Source organism: Trichomycterus rosablanca, chromosome 7 (assembly GCF_030014385.1).
Source record: "Trichomycterus rosablanca isolate fTriRos1 chromosome 7, fTriRos1.hap1, whole genome shotgun sequence".
Lineage (NCBI taxonomy): Eukaryota > Metazoa > Chordata > Actinopteri > Siluriformes > Trichomycteridae > Trichomycterus > Trichomycterus rosablanca.
The window spans coordinates 12,598,823-12,623,799 of NC_085994.1; the positions used below are offsets into that span (position 1 = coordinate 12,598,823).

The window sequence follows — 24,977 nt, forward strand, 5'->3', positions numbered from 1 at the left end:
AGTTGAGTGAAACTGGACAAGTTTAAATACTTGGGGTCAAGTTTACAAAGTAATGGAGTGGGGTAGAAAGGTAAAGAAAAGAGTGCCTGCAGGGTGGAATGTGGCAGAGTGAAACAGAATGTTTACAAGACAGTAGTGAGGCCTGCTATGTTGTCTGGCTTAAATGTGGTGGAAATGACAGGAGAGGGAGCTGGAGGTGGCAGAGATGAAGATGTTGCGATACATGTTGGGTGTGATGAAGATGGACAAAATTTGGAATGAGTTTATCAGAGGCACGGCGCAGGTAGGATGTTTAGGAGACAGTGTTGGGGAGGTCAGATTGAGATAGTTTGGGCATGTGCAGAAAAGGAATGAGAGTTCTGTTGGGAGAAGGATGCTGAGGATGGAGCCGCCAGACAGGAGGAGAAGAGGACGGTTAAAGAGGAGGTTTAGGTGCGGTGCGCTGAGGGAGGACATGCAGGTAGTTTGTGTGACAGAGAAGGAGCTGAACCACAGTGGCGACCCCCAACGAAAGCAGCCAAAAGAGGACGCAAGATTTTTTTTTTGTGACCCCTTTTCTGAAAAGTTAGAAAGGCCTTACTGCATTTTATTGCAACTTATTTTTAAGATGTTCTTTGTCTAAGCTGAGGCTCCATGCATTCATTTAAGGTTTAAGTTAAATCACAATTGCAGTTGGTAATTATTTTTACAAATTCTAGTTCGTTGTATATTATAACTACATTTGTTTGGTCTCTGTTGCCCATGTGGATCAACACATTCATCTTGATTAGGTCTTTCCTGCACCTACAAACAAGTTTTCTTAGAAGTCAACACAAAAACATTGTGGTTTTTCTCAGTAGCTTCTGGTCATATTAAGTCTAGAATGCGATTTAACTTACTAAAGCGGATACACAGAGCCTGGTAATGCTGCAGCATGTGCATATTTTATGTAACTGATTATTCTATCAATGATATTTGTAAAAAAGAAAATATAGCCATATAAAACGCCCCTTTTGTTTAAACTTCTTTATTGTTTGCCTTTACATAATTATGATTGTAGAGTCCATAATAGCTTTTAAAAATTGAAACAGAAATTTTTTCATAAGGAAACTTGAAGTACATTTTTAACGCAGCTATGAATCTGTAGGTAGCAAAACTGATGAGATTTAGGAAGGATACATTTGTAATGGACCAGGGGAAAAAGCAAATGCCTTCATCGTCATACAGATCTTGAATGCTCTTAATGCCAGCTCTATGCCAGTTGTGCTGAATCTAAAAGGGTTGGGTAAAACGACAGGTTACCATTAACTGGGACTGCAGGCCAAAATTGCCTCTGAATTGACACCTAAGAAGTGTATACTTTTGGCAACCGTGTTACCTACAGAACAGCTGCTTGACAGAGGTAGGGTTAAAGAAATCCCTCTTCTTTTCCACTTTTCCATGCAGGAACCCAGTCACTGAGGCCATAATAATCATGCCAGTAATGTGATATTAGATCCTCAATAGTAGAACTATAAATTTGGTAATGCAAGACCCCCAATGTGGTTGGGATTCTCTAAGGCTGATCCATGAATCCTAGCTGTTTTTTGTTTTAATTAAAGCTCCAAATGAATTCTTCTGAATTTATGTACATTTCTAAAAAAATTGATCTGGATATAAAAAGGAACTTTGGTAAACCATTTTCTTGGCCTATCAGTGATAGCCCACCTAGAGAGTCTTCTTGGTTTGGTCTAAAATATAAGTAAAATTAAGTCTTGTCAGCACAGAACATTTATAGGACAGAGTAACTCCTAGGTATTTGAAATTATGACGTGCCAGTTGAAATGAAGCAGTGTCAGGTTATAAAACTGAGCTTAGCTTTCATGGACAGTCACATACATAATTCCCAGAGAGGATATGTGTGATTCTGTATGCCCCTGTTAGCTGTTGCTTATTTATCCAGGCTTGGGACCTGCTTTAAGGGTGCACTGATATGTTTCTCTTCAGTACTCAGGTAAATGTAATGCCATGCTCCCTGTATTTGTGAACCCAGCCCGGTATTCAAACCCCTGAAACTCAGTGGCTCATACCAGTACCACACACTTAAATTGTGACCATTATAAAATGCAAGCAAATGAGGCTTAAGTGCCTTGCCCAACGGCCCAACAGTGGCAGTCTGGCAGTGGTAAGCTATGAACCAGTGACCTTTTGATTACTAGTCCAGTTAACTAGAGCTATCACTGACATTATTGTAATTTCTTGACTAACTAGGAATGTATCTGCTCTCTTTGCAGGTGAGATTAAACAGGTCCTGGAAACAGAGCTTCAGGTTCCCATGTCAAAAATGCAGCTAAAAGGATGGAAGACAGGAGATGTGTCTGACATTGTGAGTGTCGCCTAACACACCCACACCTGGTGAAGGGAGAGTGCCCACGGATATGTGACCACTGTAATACACAAATAACCATTGAACATTTATTAACATAGTGCACAAAATATAACATATAATAATATATGTACAATATAACAAAGACTTGCAATACCAAATGGTTGAAATTTTTAACAAAACCAAAAGAGACTGATAATGCACATCTAGAACTAAACACAGAAAGGACACTAGACAAAGAACATGAATAAATAACCTGTACAAAATCTAGATACCTATCTTGCTATGAGAATGACCAATGTGTAAACATGGCGTTAAACAACAGTTTTTTTTTTGTTTTTTTTTAATACCAGTTAGGTTGCATAGATGTTTTAACAGGTGCAAACTAAAGTGCTTTTCGAATGAGAACGGTTGTTACTAATTCTTAATATCTCTGTATAAGCTGCTGAGATGCATTTAGCATCACTACATGTATGCATTTGCCTATCACTTATATTCAGCACTCACTTAACAACAATTAAGACCTAATATAATTCAAGTAATCAAGAGTTAGGACCCTTGTTAAAAGGGCCAAACAGTGGCATTTTGGCACGCAACCTTCTAATTAATATCCCAGTATTTGAACAGCTGTGCCACCACATTGTGTGCATAGTCATTATACTGAACATATTTCCTTTTTATTGCAAAGATTTATACCACTGACAACAAATTTATTATGACTTATGAATTAGAAAAAAGGTTAATTAAACTTCAGAGAAAATACCACATTCACAAGCCCTGTTGGTATCCTACACTTTATAATTTAATGGCAAATTGATGTCTTTGACTACTTTTGTTTGGCTTGTTAGCATAAATTGGCTGCTCATAGCATATATTTACATCAAAGCCATTCTATTTACAAAAAGCTTACCTGAAGCTTGAGCTGCTGCATTGTTCAATATTAAATTAGGCTAATACTTGTTTATGACTCAGTTTGGGCAGAATGCCATGCAAAAGATTGGCACCTGTAAAACTATGTGCAGGGCAGGACCAACCCCCAAATAAAGTACGATTTAATAACCAATCCACCCTTTTTTTTTTTTTTTTTTTTTTTTTTTTTTTTTTTTTTTTTTTTTTAAGTTGAAAGTATTTCTGAAGAAAACATGGACAAAAGAAGAACATGCCAACATTCTCATTAACTGTGTAATGTAGTGCCATGTCCTGGATTGTTTTCTAATTTAAGCAAAATCTTCTGACTAATTCAGACAGGACAACAACTGCAGAGAAACTGGTTAGAATTACATTACTCTATCTGCTCATTTGAAACAAGTCTGCCTGTCTGAATATGGCATAATAATAATAATAATAATAATAATAATAATGTCATGTAGATTACATTATGACCTAACATGGTCACTGGTTTATTTTAGGTGTATATACAGGGATCACTAGATAAATTTTTATCATCATTCTTATTACTAGAGTTGGTGTTAGGGTCACCAGCCTCTTAAGTACATTACTACAGTGACGCTCTGTCCTATTATAGTCATGTTTTTCTGCCTTCCACCTTTTAAGTCTTCTCTGTTATATGTGTGTGTTTAGACGGTACTGAAAACTTTACACCTGCCCAAAAACAACAGTCTATATGTCCTGACGCCAGACATCGCCTCCTCAGCCAGCACCAGCCAGAGGTATGTATTAGTATGCCTAAGTTCTCATTCAGTTTTCAGTAGAGGAGAGCATCTTGCTTTAACCAAAACTCTATTTTATCGGGGTGTCATAGAGAATCATAGGGTTCACAGCTACTGCCCAATGAGGAAGTTGTTTGTACATGTTTTTTTTTTTATTCTGTGTGGCAGCAAGTTCTTTAAGGTTTACTTAAATCATTTTTTTTCTACTTAATTTGGGTAAAAAAACTACAAGATCATAAATCATAAATGTTCAACCCACTAAGAGGGGTGGCACGGTGGCTCAGTGGGTAGCACTGTTGCCTCACAGAGAGAGGTCCTGGGTTTGATCCCCCAATGGGGTGGTCCGGGTCCTCTCTGTGTGGAGTTTGCATGTTCTCCCAGTGTCTGCCGGGAGCTCCGGTTTCCTCCCAAAGTCCAAAGACATGCAAGTGAGGTAGATTGGAGATACAAAATTGTCCATGACTGTGTTTGACATAACTTGTGAATTGATGGATCTTGTGTTACGAGTAACTGCCTGTTCTGCATTAATGTAACCAAAGTATGTAAAACATGACCTTCAAATCCTAATTAATGAAAAATAATAATAAATTAACTCACTAAGAATATAAAATAAGAATATAATTCTAAACTTTGAAGAAAATGAATGATGTATTTTAGAGTAGAAGGATATTTTGTTAATGCTGCCATGTGACAATTATTCTTGCCCTATGTATTATTGCTAATCTTAAATCTACTACTAGTCTGTGTGAACTAAAGTTGTGTTACAACATAGTTAAAACATTGGGAGCTCAGTAACCACGCTGAATTTGCTTCAGTTGTGATGACCCCCTACTTCGATGTTTAAAACCTATTATTCAGCACTGATAATAAACATATCAGCTGACATGGTGTTAAGAATCAAACAATTAAACTTAAATTTAATGAAAAATGATATAACAGCGACTTGTTGTTTTGGAACTCGGTGATGTTTATATTTTGACGGGACGCTATAAGCTTGTTGGTTCTCAGTTAAAGGAGTTGTACATACCTAAATGGGGTGCATTTGAAAACCATCAGTGTTAATGCAGTGTGTTATAATTGAGGCCCTTCCTAATTCACAGCCATGAAAATCGTGTTATGTCCCATGAAATAAGCCGTTTCTCGTGTAATATGCAATTTGCTGTAAAATTCAAAATTTAAGGTTTGTGTTTAACATTTTTCATTTGTGTAGTGTATATGAGGTGCAATATGAGGCGGTTCTAGCAATCATACGTCATCATAATTAAGTATAACAGACTTTTCTGTGTTGTAGTGTGCTGACAATGTTTGATGCATGTGTTTACATACAGTGGGGCCAAAAAGTATTTAGTCAGCCACTGATTGTGCAAGTTCTCCTACTTAGAAAGTTGAGAGAGGTCTGTAATTTTCATCATAGGTACACTTCAACTATGAGAGACAAAATGAGAAAAAAAAATCCAGGAAATCACATTGGAGGATTTTTAAAGAATTTATTTGTAAATTATGGTGGAAAATAAGTATTTGGTCACCCACAAACAAGCAAGATTTCTGGCTCTCACAGACCTGTAACTTCTTCTTTAAGAAGCTCTTCTGTCCTCCACTCATTACCTGTATTAATGGCACCTGTTTGACCTCGTTATCTGTATGAAAGACACCTGTCCTCAGCCTCAAACAGTCAGACTCCAAACTCAACCATGGCCAAGACCAAAGAGCTGTCGAAAGACACCAGGAAGAAAATTGTAGACCTGCACCAGGCTGGGAAGAGTGAATCTACAATAGGCAAGCAGGTTGGTGTGAATAAATCAACTGTAAGAAAATGGAAGACATACGAGACCATTGATAATCTCCCTCGATCTGGGGCCCCACGCAAGATCTCATCCCGTGGGGTCAAAATGATCATGAGAACGGTGAGCAAAAATCCCAGAACTACACGGAGGGACCTGATGAATGACTTGCAGAGAGCTGGGACCAAAGTAACAAAGGGACCATCAGTAACACACTACGCCGAGAGGGACTCAAATCCTGCAGTGCCAGCCGTGTCCCCCTGCTTAAGCCAGTACATGTCCAGACCCGTCTGAAGTTTGCCAGAGAGCATATGGATGATCCAGAAGAGGATTGGGAGAATATTGTGGTCAGATGAAACCAAAATGGAACTTTTTGGTAAAAACTCAACTCGTTGTGTTTGGAGGAAGAAGAATGCTGAGTAAACACCATACCTACTGTGAAGCATGGGGGTGGAAACATCATGCTTTGGGGCTGTTTTTCTGCAAAGGGGACAGGACGACTGATCCGTGTTAAGGGAAGAATGAACGGGGCCATGTATCGTGAGATTTTAAGCCAAAACCTCCTTCCATCAGTGAGAGCATTGAAGATGGAACGTGGCTGGGTCTTCCAGCATGACAATGATCCCAAACACACCGCTCGGGCAATGAAGGAGTGGCTCCGTAAAAAGCATTTCAAGGTCCTGGAGTGGCCTAGCCAGTCTCCAGACCTCAACCCCATAGAAAATTTGTGGAGGGAGTTGAAAGTCTGTGTTGCCCAGCGACAGCCCCAAAACATCACTGCTCTAGAGGAGATCTGCATGGAGGAATGGGCCAAAATACCAGCTACAGTGTGTGCAAACCTGGTGAAGACTTACAGGAAACGTTTGACCTCTGTCATTGCCAACAAAGGTTATGTTACAAAGTATTGAGTTGAACTTTTGTTATTGACCAAATACTTATTTTCCACCATAATTTACAAATAAATTCTTTAAAAATCCTACAATGTGATTTCCTGGATTTTTTTTTCTCATTTTGTCTCTCATAGTTGAAGTGTACCTATGATGAAAATTACAGACAGAAAATTACATATCTCTAAGTAGGAGAACTTGCACAATCAGTGGCTGACTAAATACTTTTTGGCCCCACTGTATCGAGTGCATTTTGTCCCCTTGGGCATTCCATAAAGTGTGCTTCTCTAGAACGTTTTGAGGCACAGAAAGTTTTATGCTCCCTATAGTTAATCTATGTGCAGTTTATTTCTTTCTTTATAAACTTAGAAAATTAGACAAAATGTCCAAGATTTTTGAAGTCTGAAGCAGCTACAAACACTACTCGGGTAACTGAGTTTGGAAAACTCCCAACCAATTCTTTGGACGCAGAGGATGGTATGTCAGAACACATTTTGGTCTTTGAAAGGTAGCTATTAAAATAGGCTGTGCTGTGTATTGTAGCTTCCATTTATTCTATCGTTCAATTTATGAGTGTTATTTAATACAGTAGACCCTTGAGTTATGAACGGTATACTATACAAACATTTCAGGTTACGAACGATCTTTTTCAACTTAACGTACATTCGGACAGCGGACTGTGTTTTATTTTGTAAAATTCAATATTATAATGGCCCCAAAGAAGGTGCAGAGGAAGTGCAGTGGTGAGAAAAATAGAAAAAAAATCACTATTTGTTGTGTCGTATAATTACTCCTGCCAGTAGCTGTCACAGTGTATCAGACAGAGAGGACAGTGAGTGAGAGAGAAGAAGGAATTCAGCTCAGTAAAGTATTCTTTCTTTCGTGCAATTACACCTACAAAATACAACACTATTGAAATAAAGAGGGAAAAATTGTTTCTGGTAGATACAATATATTATGGTGTATGGTACAGTACTGTACTGAAATGTGGTGTGTGTTTTATGTACAGTACTACTGTGCATTTTTGTTTATTACAGGAATGTCTTCTATAATTTAAGATTTAAGGGAAAATACATTTGTATTTATAACAAAAAAGAGCATTTAAGACATTAGAAAGGTTAGGTAAGGGGGTGGTTTGGGAGGTCTGGCACGGATTAATTCCATTTACATTATTTCTTATGGGAACTAATAAACATTTTGACTTAAGAACAGCCCTTTGGAACCAATTAAATTCAAGGGTCAAGGGTCCACTGTGCCATGAAATGTGGCCCTTTATAAAAAAAAAAAAAAAAAAAAAAAAAAAAAAAAGAGGGAAATCTGTGATTACTGAAAAATAGAGTCCATGAAATTAAGCACAATTGGCCGTAAATTTAGTAGGGCCCTAGTTCTGATAGTGCTCAGGGACTTTAATGTGAACCTTGTCTAACACCAGGTGGCAGTGCTGGATCAGTTATTAGACATGGAACGCTTCGCTTTTCTCTTGCATAGCATACGTGACCTATACTCGTATTGCTTCATATATTTTAAGCACGGAAAAAAACTGAACTGATTTTGAAATGTGATATTTCACAGTCATTATCAGTCTGACCGTTTTCACAGATAAACCACTGCTGTGTGGACACATGCTCACAACCTCGGTCCATGCAAGAATCCATATTGCACTACTGAAGGTTTTGACTGGACACAGAATAAACTAGCAGTCTCTTCTTTCCATCTCTCTTTTTATTTTGCATGTCTACATTTGTTTCAGAGCATTATACACAAGAACCACAGTTAAACCACAGTTTTTACAAATTCAGCACAGTAAATATTACTAGCAGGAGAATAGGACACAGTGATGCAAAGACCCACTGTTACAAAACACCCCTGAGGCCTTGGACATGCAAGGAAAGGATGCAGAACTAAGTGTTCATTTTCACAGTAAGTGAATTAGCAAAATGCCAACATATATTATAGGACCAAAAGTATGTGAACACCTGACCATGAGCTTGTCTGACATTCCATTGAAAACCGTGGACATTGGTATGTAGCCTCTCCACCCCCTTGTGGCTTTAAAAGCATCCTTTTTGCACGGTGACCTCACAGCAAGAAGGTCCTGGGTTCGATCCCCAGGTGCGGCGGTCCGGGTCCTTTCTGTGTGGAGTTTGCATGTTCTCCCTGTGTCTGCATGGGTTTACTCCGGGTGCTCAGGTTTCCTCCCACAGTCCAAAAACATGCAAGAGAGATGAATTGGAGATACTAAAATGTCCATGACTGTGTTTGACAATAAAACTTGTGAACTGAGAAATCTTGTGTAACGAATAACTACCGTTTCTGTCATGAATGTAACCAAAGTGTAGGAATGTCCATTTAGCCATACAATGTGTTTTAATTGCTTGGGTGGGGTCAAAGCATGTGTACTTTGAGTGCTTATAGCCTCTGCTGTTATTTTTTTTATCTCTTTATGCACTTTTCGACGACTTTCAGTTGGTCGGCCACCTATGTGGATCACCGTTGTCATAATTTTATCCATTTGGAGAAAATTGTTTTCACTGTGGTTCACTGGAGTTTGCATCCATTTCCAGACCAATATTTTAGTAGCTTTTTGGAATTTTTTGGAGACTTTTTAGCATTACAGTAATGAAAATGTTCTTAATAATCACACCTGAGTGTGTGTGTAGTCTGAGCGCAATTATTTATTACTTTTGGTAAATTGGTTGATTTCGGTTAGACAACTCCTTTTTAACACAGGTTCTGTTGGTTTTGGATAATTTTGTCCCTTTAACAAATGAAATATTCCTTTCAAACTGTATCTTGTGTGTACTTCAGTAGACAGCATTTGTAACGATGAAGTGTTACCAGTATGCAAAGACAGAATGACTTAAGAGGGGTACAGTTACTTTTTTAAGACAGTGTTTATAGTGCGTAATCCCCATTGTAATGTATCATCAATTTGCAGTTTTTCAGACACAGAATAAAGCAAGTCGAGTCACTAACCCTTTTATCTGGAGATCAGTGCTGTAAGGAGGCCATCAGAAGTGTGTGTGTGTGTGATCTGTGTTGATTAGAGCTGCTGTTATTCCCAGCAGGAAACTAACTGGTGATGTAGCGACATGTGACTTATGTGTAAACTGATGTTTCTGTCGACATGCGTGGACACTGTACTCCGACGTGTGATTCGACATGATAAGAAAAGTTAATAAGTGCTCTAACATAACGCTGTGATAATGCTTTGTTCAAAACATGCCAACAAATCATTCACATGTTGTCCCTTGTGTCAGGTGTTATGCATTTCATTAAATCCTTTGCTTTTGAGATTTCGCTGTCAGAATCTTTTCCAGAGTACCTCAGTGTTGAGCCATACACTGTGCTGGTTGGTAACCAGTAGGAAACTTGTACTTGTCCTGTTTTCATCATGATCATGCGGATGGCCTGGCATGTGTGAGTCATCACGGAAAAGATGGTACTAGGAAGTAAGATGTCCTGTGGCGTTCATGTCTCAGACCTCTTTTCCACTAACAAGGTGCGGGTTATAAACAAACACTTGTTCCCTCTTGTTTGACCGCCCAGTGATTATGAATGTGTGTGTGCATTCGTCACAAGCTTGTTAGTTCCAATCCAGCAAGATTACAGAGCCTGACAGGCACCAGTTTTTCTGGCTGGGAACCTGTGATCTTGCAGTGGAAAAGCACTGAACCGTTCTTTATTTTGGCACCAGCACCAGTTCCATGCCAGTGGAAAAGTTCACTTAGTGGGTCAGTGCTGTTTTGACAGCTAGACTGGTGGTCGTAATGTTTTACTTCATCAGTGTGTGTTAAATCCGGGGTTTTTAACCTTTTTGGACATGTGGCCCTCTCGGTGCCCCCAACCCATCAACCATTGCCCAGAGATCATTGTGAAAGCTCTAGACAAGCTAAAACAATGTAATTAACGTTGCGCACATCATACATACGCTGCAGTTTTGCTGATTTAAATATTTACTTCGGGCGACACGGTGGCTAAGTTGGTAGCACTGTCACCTCACAGCAAGGTCCTGGGTTCAATCCCCAGGAGGGGCGGTCCAGGTCCTTTCTGTGTGGAGTTTGCATGTCCTTCCCGTGTCCGCGTGGGTTTACTCCGGGTGCTCCAATTTCCTCCCACAGTCCAAAGACATGCAAGTGAGGTGAATTGGAGACATGACTCTGTTCGATATAATCTTGTGAACTGATGAACCTTGTGTAATGAGTAACTACCATTTCTGTCATGAATGTAACCAAAAGTGTAAAACATGACATTAAAATTCTAATAAACAGACAAACAAACAAATAATTACTTCAAAAAGATAATACAACCGTACCTTACTCAATGTGATAGCTAAGCCTGTTTTTAATGTTACAGTTAGTGGTAAATCGTAAGCGGTACATGCTATTGGAATGGATGGCCTCACTAGTGGAGTTCCTCATTTTTTAGTGAAGCAGGTGACGAGTTATTACCTTGTTGACTTTAAATGTTGTAACACTTTGCAAGAATATAAGCTTAATGGATGGAAAGCCAACTTGAATCATAGTTTTGCCAGAAATGCAAAGATAAAGCAGAGTACCTTTTATCCCTAAAGTGTTTTGTTTCTGGCCAGCTGTTATGAACATTCTCATATCCCTCGGTAATCTCACTTTAAATGGCACACTTTCCAGTGACCACATCCCTGATGATCTCCAGCCTCAGTGCTTCATTATCTCCTAGGTGCTATTTCTGTGGCGTCAGGGTGGGTTCTCAGACATATGGAGAGAATAAGCCAGTGTGTATGTGAGAGTTAAGTGTGTAGTGGTCCTGTTACCACCAGTAAGCGTGCTGATTTGCAGTGCACCGAGAGGACCTCCAGCCGGGTGAGCAGGCAAGCTGTTAGCTCCCATCATAAATAACTGTCACACCCAAAAAGAGAGATGAAGTGATGCTTCTCTGGAACTGTGAATAAGCTTTTACCCCTGCTGCCACAATAAAGCAGCACTTACAGCTGTGGGGATAAAGTAAAGGATCAGGCTTTTCTGATCAAGCATGGGTGTGGTTAAGCCTGGGCTGAAATGGCACATTATTTATTGAAATATATTTTATAAAAACATTTGAATATGATTGCCAATTGGGAAGCTACAGAGTATGTTGTTTATTAAAACTGCACATGTGTAATAGCATCATAGTTTGAATACCACTTGTACAAGGCTGTGTCCTGAACCGCATTCACACCAAAAACTTAGACAGTTTAAAAAAGGGCAACAGTATTGCTTTTATGAGAATAGATACTTACAAAAAAACTGGTGGTTAAATGCTATTACTAAAAAGGATGAAATTGAGACATTATTTGTACACTACGGCTAGTGTACTCTAAGCTTAGCCTTTAACATTAGATTACTTTTAATTTTTTTAACTGATTTTGTTACTTGATCAAATTATGCACAAAAGCTTACATAATGCTGATGCATAAAAATCAATGTTGGTACCAAATCATATATTAAATAAAAATTGGTAAACACCAAGACTATGTAACTCATTTTTTTTACCTGGTAGCACAGTCAAAACCAAAAAACCCAGTCATTGTTTGCTGGTCTATATTTTTATTCCAGCCCCAACCACCCAATCATCTAAGCATTTTGGCTGTAATTTGACTGTACTAAACTGCACTGTACTCTGGTTTCCCCTGCCACTTTCATGACACCCTCGTTTCCTTTGACATGTGAAGCTGCCGGCCACTTCTTTACATCAGGCAGTGGCAGACTCCTTCAGAGAGCCTTTACCATGTACTGAAGACCACACTACACTCTTCTGCCATTTCACCCATGTCTCTTTGTGGAGTGCCTGACCAGGCTGGCAGCTTTGCTGAGGCTTTAGCTTCTAGTTGGTGGGCTAGTGCAGCGGTCCCCAACCTTTTTTGCACCACAGACCGGTTTCTTATAAATATAATTTCACGGACCAGCGGGGGCGTGAGGATTTAAAATGCAATAACAATACTACTCACAAATGAGCTTTTTTTGCTGCAATGAGATGCTGCTCCCACCTAGTGGTGATAGTAGTAGTAGTAGTAGTAGTAGTAGCCCAGTAATAAATGAACCACGGACCGGTACAGGTACCTGTGGTTGGGTACCACTGGGCTAGTACATTAGACTGTTATGCATTTCTGCTGGCTGTAGTCTTGAGTAGTAACTCTAGTAGGACAAATGTGCTTATACTTTTGAGTATGTATACTATGGATATTTTTCCCAATTGCATCTGCAGAAATCGAGGACATGCCAATTAGTCGTTACTCTTTCAGCTTGTTGTTTTTAGTTCATAATCATGGGTGACGTCTCACTGTTATAATTGAGTGCAGCCTTTGAAAATGGGACATTGCTTAACAAATAAAAGCCACTGTAGGCAATTACGGCAAAGCACACCTCAGCTCGCTGTCACCAAACAGATTAATCAAACACATCCTCACATTTCTGAGCCTGCTCATTTCTCTCTCTGTTTGAATGCAAATAAAGCACCGGCTGCAGGACTTACAGGAGAGACTCTGTCCAAGGTAGTTACAGAAATCCACTGATGAGCTGAGCATAATGCACACATCCCCGAGTCACAGCTATTATACACCCCCCCCCCCCCCCCCCCCCCTTTCTCCTACCACAAAATGAAGCATTATCCAAACCCTTAATCTTCAGCATAAATAATGGAGCCTGATGAATAATTTAAAACAAATCATCTATTTCTGTTGCTTCCAGAAGATGAGTGTGTCTAAGGTTATTTTCATTTGAACTGCAAATTTTTCAAATATAAATGAACCGTTGCACACTTGGTATTTATTTAATTGTATAACTCTGATACAAAGCCCTGCGTCTGCGGGCCTGGCTTAAAATAAACAATGTAATAATAGTGGTTAGTACATGAAAGCTGTCTTTGTCGAAACATAGACGGTAGTAAAACACATTTTAGGTAACGTGGTTAAAAAGGTAATATAAAAAGGTCAGAAACAAGAGGTAAAATCATTATAATCAGGGTAAAGTTGTGAGGATTTTTGGTTTTGCTCTGTAACTCTTGGTTTTCCAATTTTCCAGATTGGCAAGTAAGACTGTCACAATTGCTTATATAGTGCAAAAAAAGAACTCTAACCTTTACCTGAATTCATTTAATTAATATACACCAATCAGCCATAACATTAAAACCACCACCTTGTTTCTACACTCACTGTCCATTTTATCAGCTCCACTTACCATATAGAAGCACTTTGTAGTTCTACAATTACTAACTGTAGTCCATTTGTTTCTCTGCATGCTTTGATAGCCCCCTTTTCATGCTGTTCTTCAATGGTCAGGACTCTCCTACGACCACTACAGAGTATGTATTATTTGGGTGGTGGATCGCACTGCAGTGACACTGACATGGTGGTGGTGTGTTAGTGTGTGTTGTGCTGGTATGAGTGGATAAGACACAGCAGCACTGCTGGAGTTTTTAAATACCATGTCCACTCACTGTCCACTCTATTAGACACTCCTACCTAGTTGGTTCACCTTGTAGATGTAAAGTCAGAGACGATCGCTCATCTATTGCTGCTGTTTGAGTCATCTTTGAGACCTTCATCAGTGGTCACCGGACGCCGACCACAAGGCGCTGTTGGCTGGATATATGTTTGGTTTGTGGACTATTCTCAGTCCAGCAGTGACAGTGAGGTGTTTTAAAACTCCAGCAGCGCTGATGTGTCTGATCCACTCATACCAGCACAAAACACACTAACACACCACCACCATGTCAGTGTCACTGCAGTGCTGAGAATGATCCACCACCTAAATAATACCTACTCTGTAGTGGTCCTGGAAGAGTCCTGACCATTGAAGAACATTATGAAAGGGGGCTAACAAAGCATGCAGAGAAACAGATGGACTACAGTCAGTAATTGTAGAACTACAAAGTGCTCCTATATGGTAAGTGGAGCTGATAAAATGGACAGTGAGTGTAGAAACAAGGAGGTGGTTTTAATGTTATGGTTGGTTGGTGTATACAGTATTGTAAAACAATGTTAATCAAAAAAATTTTTCATGCTTATAGTAAATGTATCAGCACCTCAAGCCAAATGTTTTTAAATAATTTAAATGTTAGAGGAAAAATCCCTTGCAAATTTGGATAAAATTTGGATCTCACCAAGCAACACACAATGCCATGATCATAAGAAAAAAATCCAGTAATAATGAGAAGGTTCTTGACATTGGACTACAAAGGGTTTAAAAAGCCTTTTCAAAGGCTTTGAAACTCCAGCAAACACCAGTAAGACCATTATCTTTAAATAAATAAAACTTTAAACATTGGTTAATCTTCATAAAAGTGACCAGCCATACCAAAAATCTCCCAAGAACACATTATTAACTCTAGAGAGGTCCCAGACCAACATCTAAGGAAACTGCAGACCTTGCTTGCCTTAAAAAGGTCACTGTTTGTTATTCCACCGTTAGAAAGAGACTGAACATGAGAGAACAAAGAGGAGCATAAAGGGCTTGTCTTCCATTCGCCAAAAACACTGAAATGGTCGAAAGTAGAGCTTTTGAAAAGACATGGGTCTCGTTGCATATAGTGTAAAGCCCATCATCAGTCAAACATTGTGCTAGCAGTGTAATGGTGTGGTGATGAGTCCATGATACATAAAACTTGTACAAATGACAAGGCTTTTTTGGGTGGTTTGTAATAATAAGGTAAATATGTTGGGCTGTACTTAAAAAGGTTTTATGAATTTAGCTCTTTTTACCTGGATTGGCCACTTTTGATAGCCATTAACAAGCTTCTGGCACAATTCTGTATCTTTGACCACAGAGATTTGGTAGACTTGACTTCAGGTATAATTATCTAAGTGTAATTAAGTAAGGTCTGGATTAGGAATTTGAAAAGGCCATTGTTAAAGCTTAATTTTGGTTTCTTTCATTATATTTTGGGATATTGACCTTTTGAAACAATTAATTGTATTTGAATGAAGAATTTAATTATCCCCACCCCTTTCTGCAATGCACTTTTTCCACTAGCAGCAGCTCTGTCCTAGAGCAAAATTGCTGGGAATTAGGTACTGTACCCTAGTCACAGTGTTTTAAAAAAGCAGACCTTCCATAATCCCTGCATCTGATTTTACAGTAGCTCTCTTTTGTTTTACAACCACATGTACAGGTATATTTGTAGTCGTTATATTGTGGACATCAGAGTTTTGTGATCAGTTTACTTCTGTAAAAGTATAGTGTATAATTTTACGTTGGAACGTATTATGGGCACATATGTCTTCAAGAGGACCGATCTGAAGAAAGAGAGCTGTAAAGTGCAAGCAGTACTGCAAGTTTTCAGAAGTCATAAAGTGTGCAGTAGGCTTAAATAAAGTCTGATTAGTTTTTGGTCTATAACGGCCAGTGGCATTTTATGTACAAGACCTCATGTGGTCTGTGAGGAGCTTTGCCTGTGGCATTAAGGGGGTGGGTTGTCAGGACCAGGTGCTGATGGGAGCTCTGAGGGCTGAACTTTGCTAAGCCTGCACAGATTAACCTTCTGCTTGAGCTGTTGGGAGGGGACAGCTTAACATACTGCCTTGTTATAGCATGGTCACAGGAAAATACCAGTTTCTGAATGACTGGCAGGTGTCTGATTTTTTTTAATCAGGTCAAAAGTTTAGTCACCTTTAAACCAATGCTGCTAATACAGTGTACCTACAGGGAACACTGTCCACAGTCAAGTGGGCTTTACTTCACCATAGGCTTAGAGGCTGCTAAATTAACACCATTAAACACAAGTTTGTCGCTGATTACTTGGACAGGAAAGGCTAGATCTGTTTATATAGACATACAGAAGTCACCAGCCATAATCAATCATAATTACTAGGGTAAAAGATTTAGGGGCCATCACACATAGCTGAGTTACAGAAATAATTGTTATAAACATTGTCACTGAAAATGAACAGTTGGAAAGATATTATCCTGTTATATATGTGTTTAAGTAAATGATGTTTATTATATGATATTTTATTATAATTTAATATATTGCTAATTACTGTATGCAATAAAAGCTGTTTCATTTTCATTTTTTTCTATTTTATTTTGAAAACACACATTTTATGTTTTATCATTAAACATTTGTAAACTAAAAATCCTTCAGCTTCTTTACCTTTTTAAATCCTTCACCTTATTTAAATAAACTCTGGCCTGGCTGTCTTTTGCCTAGTCTTGGAATCATCACATATGCATTGGTTCTCCAACTGTGCCAATTTCCAATCTTCTCTCCTAGCTACAACAAACATTACATTTACATATTGATTCCGCAGTTTTAGTCAGTGTAAATATGCTGTCATTACAGTAAATTTGAGCCTCTGTTAACATAAGCGAGTCCAAAGCTCCTCAGATTAAGTTAGTGGTTGCATAATTAATGTGCATTCTACACATTAATTCCCGACTCTTCTCTTGCCTACCTCTTGCATTTGAACCACGATTAGCAGACCGGCTGTCTCTAATATGTTAATTCATATTCATGCTCACAGGCAGAGTGTTTGCTTGAAATGCTTCTTAACCTTCACCGTTTGTCATTGGCCAAGTGTCCCACTCTATTGCTAACACACTAGTGGTTTCTCATTAATAAAATGCTTTTGTCACATTAAAGATCTGCAGTATTACTGCTTTACATTTGCCAGTTACATTCCAGGTTTGTTTAATTCACACATGTAGATTCAACATTGTAAGGCCTGTTTGTATTTGCTAACACTATAAGTGTTCTTCTTATTATCTGCTACATACAGCCAACAGCTCCTACTATTAATACATTCCCATTTAGAGTTTGTACTGTTTGTCCTGTGAGTTTAAGCTTCTTCCTGTCCTGTTAGAAGCTGTTAAGACTGGATTAGTAAAAATGCAGTAAAAGACTTTACTGAAATACCAGACCAAGATTGAGCCTGCTCACAGGGTACTGTTTTATAGAATGCAGCTAAACCATAATAGGAAGTCCAGTACAGTGGAATACTAATTAAGGCTGTGTACAAACCTGATATGGTCATGCAAAATTGGATGTCAAAATAGTTGAACTTATTGGCATATGATGTATAATGTGTGATTTAGGATAAAACCTTAGTTAAAATAGCCAGCTAGCAAAGAAGCCATTTAAGAAAAAATTTAAATAACATCTTAGTAGCAGAATGGTGACACAATCATTCAAATCAGAGGCAACATTATTGCTTATAGTTTAAATAACTTATATCAATAATGACATTATTATCCTTGTTTTAATTAATGATTAATGAAGGCTGTTAGAATGCAGACAATGCCAGGAAAAATACATTTTATTTAAAAAATAACAATTTGACAACGATATAACTTAAAAGATAATAGCACAGTGGTCTTGCATCAGCATCAGTCTTACAAACTACAACCCTGATTCAAGAATCGTGATGACCTATTTTTAGTATTAGTCTCCGTTTATACAAGAGCATTTCTGATCATTTGTGATAGGTCTGAAATTATTGCATTGGGCAGTAATTTTGCCTCTGGCCAGTGTTGACTTACAGTAGTTCTTCTTGGGTAAAGGTGCATTTATTAAAATCATCTTTATGGACACGTAAAATATAAAAATAGGCATTAAACGATAATGTATACATAATTGATGTGTAATTTAATAAAATAAGACAAGTGGCTTTCTGTGGTCAGCATGGGTGTTGTGCAGTGTGCAGAGATGGTCAGTGCGTAGGGAAATTCAAAAGTGACGATATCCCCCCAAAAATTTATTTCCATTCTGAGTTACATATTGTTGTTAAATCAGGTTCCCTTTACTCTAATGCCTTTTTCTAGTTTGGTTCGATGTTATGTAATGATTTTGCACTATGTAATAATAGTAAATAGTTTAGTTATGGTAAATAAAGCCTTACACAGTGATGATTTCATTCATTTCCTCTCTACTCCACTAGCTGAAAGTCCAAATTACACAACTAAAGATCTTAGCAAATTAGTATGTAAAATGTCCGAGTGTAGTTTAATGGTGGTACGGGTAACATTAGAAACTGGTTAGTGAAATTAGACCAGTATGTTAATATTAGATGGTTACAGAAGTCAGAAAGCTAACCAGAAATAAATGAATCTTGAACCTTGCTAAGTGTCACAGATTAATTATAATTTAAAAGTCAAAATTAATGAGTGAGTTTTTTTGCTCCTTGAGTCGCCATACAGGCCCTCTGCAATTTGTAAGCTGTTTAGACCACTCATCTTAGATGATGTAATGGTGTGATTTTCCAGTCGCCCCGGTGATGGCGGTGTATTCAGGGCTATACTTTGCCCCCCAGCCTTCATACCTCCTGCTGAGCTGGGGCGTTCTGGCAGCAGGTATCTGTGGTTGTGGTGTTGAAGTTTGGGGAAGCTGCAGGGTACCTGGAGCGTGTCTGAGCCTACAGGCTCTAGGGAGAAGGTTTGAGAAAGGAATAGAGGAAAGCTTTCTTCACAGCAGGGAGAAGAACATGCAAGCCCTGACTCGTCTCGCCGCTTGACTCTAACTCACTTTTGCTTTTTCTCTGTTAAACAGCGCCCAGCCTGAGTCATTAAATCAGAACTACCTGCTGATCATCTGCCACCGGGAAGCGCAGAAAGAGTACAATCTTAACTTCCCTGGCAGCAGAACTATCCAGGAGGTGAGTAAGCAACACACACACATCACACACACATCACACACAGCATTTAGTGATGTGTTGTATCACAAGACAAAATCTTCCATACATTTTTACCTGGTAAGATCTAATCCAAATGCATGTCAATGCATAGGATATACATTTTCTTTTTTACTTCACAAACCATTCAGTGACCCCTCATACCCTTGTACGTTCACGAGAAGTATAGTCAACCTAGAAGAGACAACTACAGTCAGGCTGGAAATTTTAATACTGATGAGGTGATAATATTGGTTTGCAATGACTCATCTCTTTAAAGAGGCAGGTAGATCCAAACGTTGCCAGACCACCACCAGACTTTAAGACAAGTATATTGCATTATATGATTAACTAGACTGGCAGGGATTTAAAATGATGCACAGGCCCAGTTTTCCATTTTGGATCAAGATGGCAAGAGGAAAACCTCTCGTTGTGGTTGGTTGTGGGACAGAAATAATAGGCCTTGGTATACTGTGATATAGTGCAAGTAGGACACCATTTACATTTACCTTTTTGGCATTTAGCAGACGCTTTTATCCAAATTGACTTACTGTACTGTGACAGCATACAATCTAAGCAATTTAGGGTTGCCAACAGTGGCAACCTGGCAGTGGTGAGGCTTGAACCGGCAACCTTCTGATTACTGGACCAGTACCTTAACCACTAGGCTACAGCTGCCTACACCAAGAGAACGGTATAGGCCTGAATGCTTGAAACTTACTTTATGGGGGACCACTGAAGTTCTTATTTTGTGGAAGTATTTTGCCAGAATGGCACTGGTCTGCCTGTTTCTAAAGATTGATATATGGCATCACCTGACTGCTATGATGAACCGTTTCTATCCTGAGGTGCTCAGGTGGCACAGCAGTCTATAACACTAGCCCACCATCTATCATACGACTGGGCGTCAACATAGACATGATTGGCTATGACTGGCTAAAGCTCTGAGATGATTTGGCGACCTGTTTGGGGTAATTCCTCCCGAGGAAACCGGGCTAGCGCACTTCTGACCTGAGTAAAGCGATTGATGAAATGAACAGTGGTCACTATAAATATGACAGTTCCCTTTATGTTGTCTTCCATTAAGTTATTTTGTGGAAGTATGTTGCTTGCATGGCACTGGTCTGCTTGTTTCCGAATATTGATATGTGACATCACCTGACTGCTATGATGGAACATTTCTATCCTGAGGTGCTCGGGTAGCGCAGCAGTCTATAACACTAGCCCACCATCTTTCAGATGGCTGGGCGTCTACATAGACATGATTGGCTATGTCTCTAGCTGAAGCTCTGGGATGATTTGGTGACCTGTTTGGGGTAATTCCTCCTTTGCGCCTAGTGTTTCCCGAGGAAACCGGGCTAGCGCACTTCTGACCTGAGTAAAGCGATTAATGAAATGAACAGTGGTCACTATAAATATGAAAGTTCCCTTCATGCTGTCTTCCATTAAGTTATTTTGTGACACAGTTATACGAACCATTGTACATGACTATTAATCAAACTGATCACAAATTGTTTGTAGATAAATTTATGTGGTATTATAAATGCTTATAATTCTCCAGAATAAAAAATATTCATGATCCCATATTGGCTTGTAGGAAAGTTATGAACGGTATGTTTACCAACCATGTGGACAAGACAAATTCTTTCATGGTCAGTCTTAGTCTGTTCACACAATTGTGGTCTGCCTAAACAGCCCAAAGCTGTTTGATCACTGGACAAATTGGCGAATGGAGAAGACATTTGTAGGGAATGTGTTTGTGGAGTGGGGCTGCATGGGAGATGCTTAATTTTCCAGTAGGAAATTAAACAGTGGATATAGGAGCACATGAAATATTCATCGGTACTTCTGAGCACTCTAGTTCTCTGTTTGCTTTTTTCTCATCACTGTGGCTGCTACTGCGAGCGCTCTTACTTAAAAAAAGGAGGTGGGTTAGCACCGTAAACCCTCATTCCTAATCGCTAATCAACTCCCTTGACTCTCACGTTTCATTTATATGGGCAACAGCCTTTCACGGTCTTCATTTAACAGTTCGCAGTGCAATATTTAAAGTCGGCATGTTAGGAGAACAAAAATGACTACCTCTGTTCCAAGCACACATCCCCACCTTCAGCTCTTTTGCATTCTCCCCGGCCTGCCCCGGTAACCTCCACGCCACGCTCAGCCAGTGCCTCCTTTAATTATTCACAGCAGGTAGCACGCTCTCCGTCAAGTGTAACAAGCTCCCCACAGACTGACCGGCCTGATTCACCCCCCGCCTGTGTAGGGGGTGTCACCTTGGGTCGACACAATACCACCACAAAGAAACACTTTTGTGATGTTCATTTGTTTTCTTAAACTTCAGCTGAAATAATTTGGGGTATGTTTGCATGTTAAACTAACAAGAAGAAATTAATGATGAAGAGAAAATATTGAATCTGGCAAGTTAACCGAGGTTTCTGTTAGGGCTGCTTTGTTTAATCCTTGCATGATATTGAGATACTGAGATTCTCTGTTTGAAACTGCATATAAATGAGTTTGAAGTTGTTGGCCGCTGCTTTAAACCATCCAGCAGCTATTCTGTCTATGAATCCTCCACTATTTCTGTTGAAGCTTTGACCAGACACAGGTCAGACAGCGGTGAGAAGAACCTTCATCTGTTTTTACCATCCTCAGCCATGGCCACTTGTGCCTGTTGGGTGCTAGTCAGGCTGGTAGCACTGCTTGGCAACTCGAGCGTCCTGCTTTGTTGCTTGTCATTAGAAATATTTGCTATTAGGGGTCTGTTAATGACATGCAGTTTTTATAGCCACCCCCCCCCCCCCCCCCCCCAAGTAAAGTCATAAAATCTGTAGTCCAAAACTAGTATGATGTATGATTTGCAGTGTATAGCAACATCCTTTTGTTTGCAGCTTTTTGGTTTACGCCCCTTACTTTATGTGGAATTTCTGTACATGTAATTTATTTAGGAAATTTACCAACATATTGTGTCAGCTTTGACCCTCAATGCATCAGTTAATTTGGTTACGTTATTGAATTGTTAGTCAAATTAAATTTTGTTGTTTCAAATTTGAAAATTCCCTAAAGTCCAAATTATGCCTTATTAAAAAAAAAGCATTATAGTAAAATTGTTATTGATTATTTTATGCCATAATTTTTGCTACTAAAATGTTTAAAAAAATAATCACATCATTTTACTAGTACTGTATATTATTAATAGATTAAATGACATTTAAATTTTGTTTTGTTTTGAATGTATTTTTGGTGACACCCTACAATTTTCCAAATATTCTATAAATATTAACATGTTTTAAATTGCGTAATTAAAATATAACTTCTGGCAGGTTAATGGATTTGTGAATGAACACATTTACATTATTTAATAATGAATATTTTTATGACAGTTTTCCGAATTAGTATTTAAAGCTCCACTGTTAAATCTGAAAGCTTTTCAGCTTCTGTTTTCCTAAACTGTACAATTTATTACACAACGGTGCTACTGGAAGCAGGTCGTTGTTCGTTAACCCTATGTAGGATATGCAATTTTAGCTTTCAACCACCAGGTGGTGCCAGACATATGATTTGTCCTTAAGTGGTCCAGTCATCTGCCAGTATAGCGTCGGTATTTCCAATTATAAATTTTTACTGTTTATATACACCGATCAGCCATAACATTAAACCATCTCCTTGTTTCTACACTCACTGTCCATGTTATCAGCTCCACTTACCATATAGAAGCACTTTTTAGTTCTACAATTACTGACTGTAATCCATCTGTTTCTCTACATATCTTTTCGGCCTGCTTTCACCCTGTTCTTCAATGGTCAGGACCACAGGACCACCACAAAGCAGGTATTATTTAGGAGGTGGATGATTCTCAGCACTGCAGTGACAATGTCATGGTGGTGCTGTGTTAGTGTGTGTTGTGCTGGTTCAGTGAGTGGTTGAGTGGATCAGACACAGCAGCGCTACTGGAGTTTTTAAGAGTTTTTAGACACTCCTACCTAGTTGGTCCACCTTGTAGATGTCAAGTCAGAGACGATCGCTCATCTATTGGTGCTTTTTGAGTTGGTCATCTTCTAGACCTTCATCAGTGGTCACAGGACGCTGCCCACGGGACACTGTTGGCTGGATGTTTTTGGTTGGTGGACTATTCTCAGTCCAGCAGTGACAGTGAAGTGTTTAAAAACTCCATCAGCGCTGCTGTGTCTGATCCACTCATACCAGCACAACACACACTAACACACCACCACCACCATGTCAGTGTCACTGCAGTGCTGAGAATGATCCACCACCCAAATAATACCTACTCTGTAGTGGTCCTGGGAGAGTCCTGACCATTGAAGAACAGATAGACTACAGTCAGTAATTGTAGAACTTCAAAGTGCTTCTATATGGTAAGTGGAGCTGATAAAATGGACTGTGAGAAGTCCACACAAATGATTAATAATCAAAGGATTATTTGAGCGTTTGTCAGTTGCATTTTGCAATTTCCTTTTTGCAACCGTTGAATGATCTAAGCAGTGTGAAGCTCTTTCCAAATATAAATAAAAAAAACTTTTAAATACACAACCCCTATAGGACTTAATGTTATAACTCCACCATAATGCCTATAGTTTTGGTTATTTGATTAGCACCACCACCACTATTATTTAAGTAAAACTTATTCTGTGCATTAAGTAATACACTACTTGGGAGACATTGTTTCTCATGCTGCATACATGTGTGTGTTCACAAATCCACCCGCAACACTGAGTAAGCGTAAAATCAGCAAAATAATTGTCATACTTTTTCTTTGCTATATTAAAAAGCATATCAGGATTTTGAACTTCTACCTTTTATATATACCGCCGTAGCAGAAATGTTTAAAGTAAAACCCATTCATTCATATTTAGTCTTCACTTTTACCATTGTAGAAGCCACTATAACCTGCTAAACTATTTTATCCCCTGACAAAGTACTGCACTGATTTCAGTAGACCTAAATTAACATTTTAGATTTGCAGACAGAGGTTGTCAGGTTACAGTTTCCAATGAACAGTGGATCATATCTTCTAAACATGCTTATTGTTCTCAGTCCTGATTTTGTCCCTGCTAGTAGTACTGTTACTTATTGGAAGTGAAATTTCCTAGAAAACAGTGAGTATGTTTTTTGGCAACGTTATCCATATGTTATTACCTGGATGGTATTTTAATGCCAGATTAAAATAAATAAGAAGAATATTAGACTCCATACTGCTATTCATTCACATTTACATTATTGGCATTCAGCAGATGCTTTTTATCCAAAGTGACTTACAGCAATTAGAAACATTTGATATTAGGGATATGTTAATGACATGCAGTTTTTATAGCCAGTCCCCCCAAATAAAGTCAAAATCTATAGTCCAAAAATAGTATGATGTATAATCTGCACTGTATAGCAACATCATATAATCTGTGTTTTGTATCATACTTTACAACAGCTCCTTTTATTTGCAGCTTTTTGGTTTATGCCCCCTAGTTTATGTGGAATTTCTCTACATGTAATTCATTTAGGGAATTTGCCAACATATTGTGTCACCTTTGACCCTCAATGCATCAGTTAATTTGGTTACCTTACCGAAATGCCTTTAAATGATACTGACTGTGACGGTATACTGTCTAAGCAATTGAAGGTTAAGGGCCTTGCTCAAGGGCCCCACAGTGGCAACCTGGC

General features: G+C 38.8%; 1 protein-coding gene across 1 annotated transcript in view; it reads left to right on the forward strand.

Moving 5' to 3' along the window:
- faf1 (Fas (TNFRSF6) associated factor 1) overlaps positions 1-24,977 on the forward strand; it is a 129,903-nt gene that overhangs the window by 26,859 nt on the left and 78,067 nt on the right. Inside the window, exons 5-7 of the mRNA XM_062998417.1 lie at positions 2,253-2,344; positions 3,926-4,014; positions 19,181-19,286. Of these exons, the coding sequence (XP_062854487.1) occupies positions 2,253-2,344; positions 3,926-4,014; positions 19,181-19,286 (287 nt within the window). The remainder of the gene's footprint in view (positions 1-2,252; positions 2,345-3,925; positions 4,015-19,180; positions 19,287-24,977) is intronic.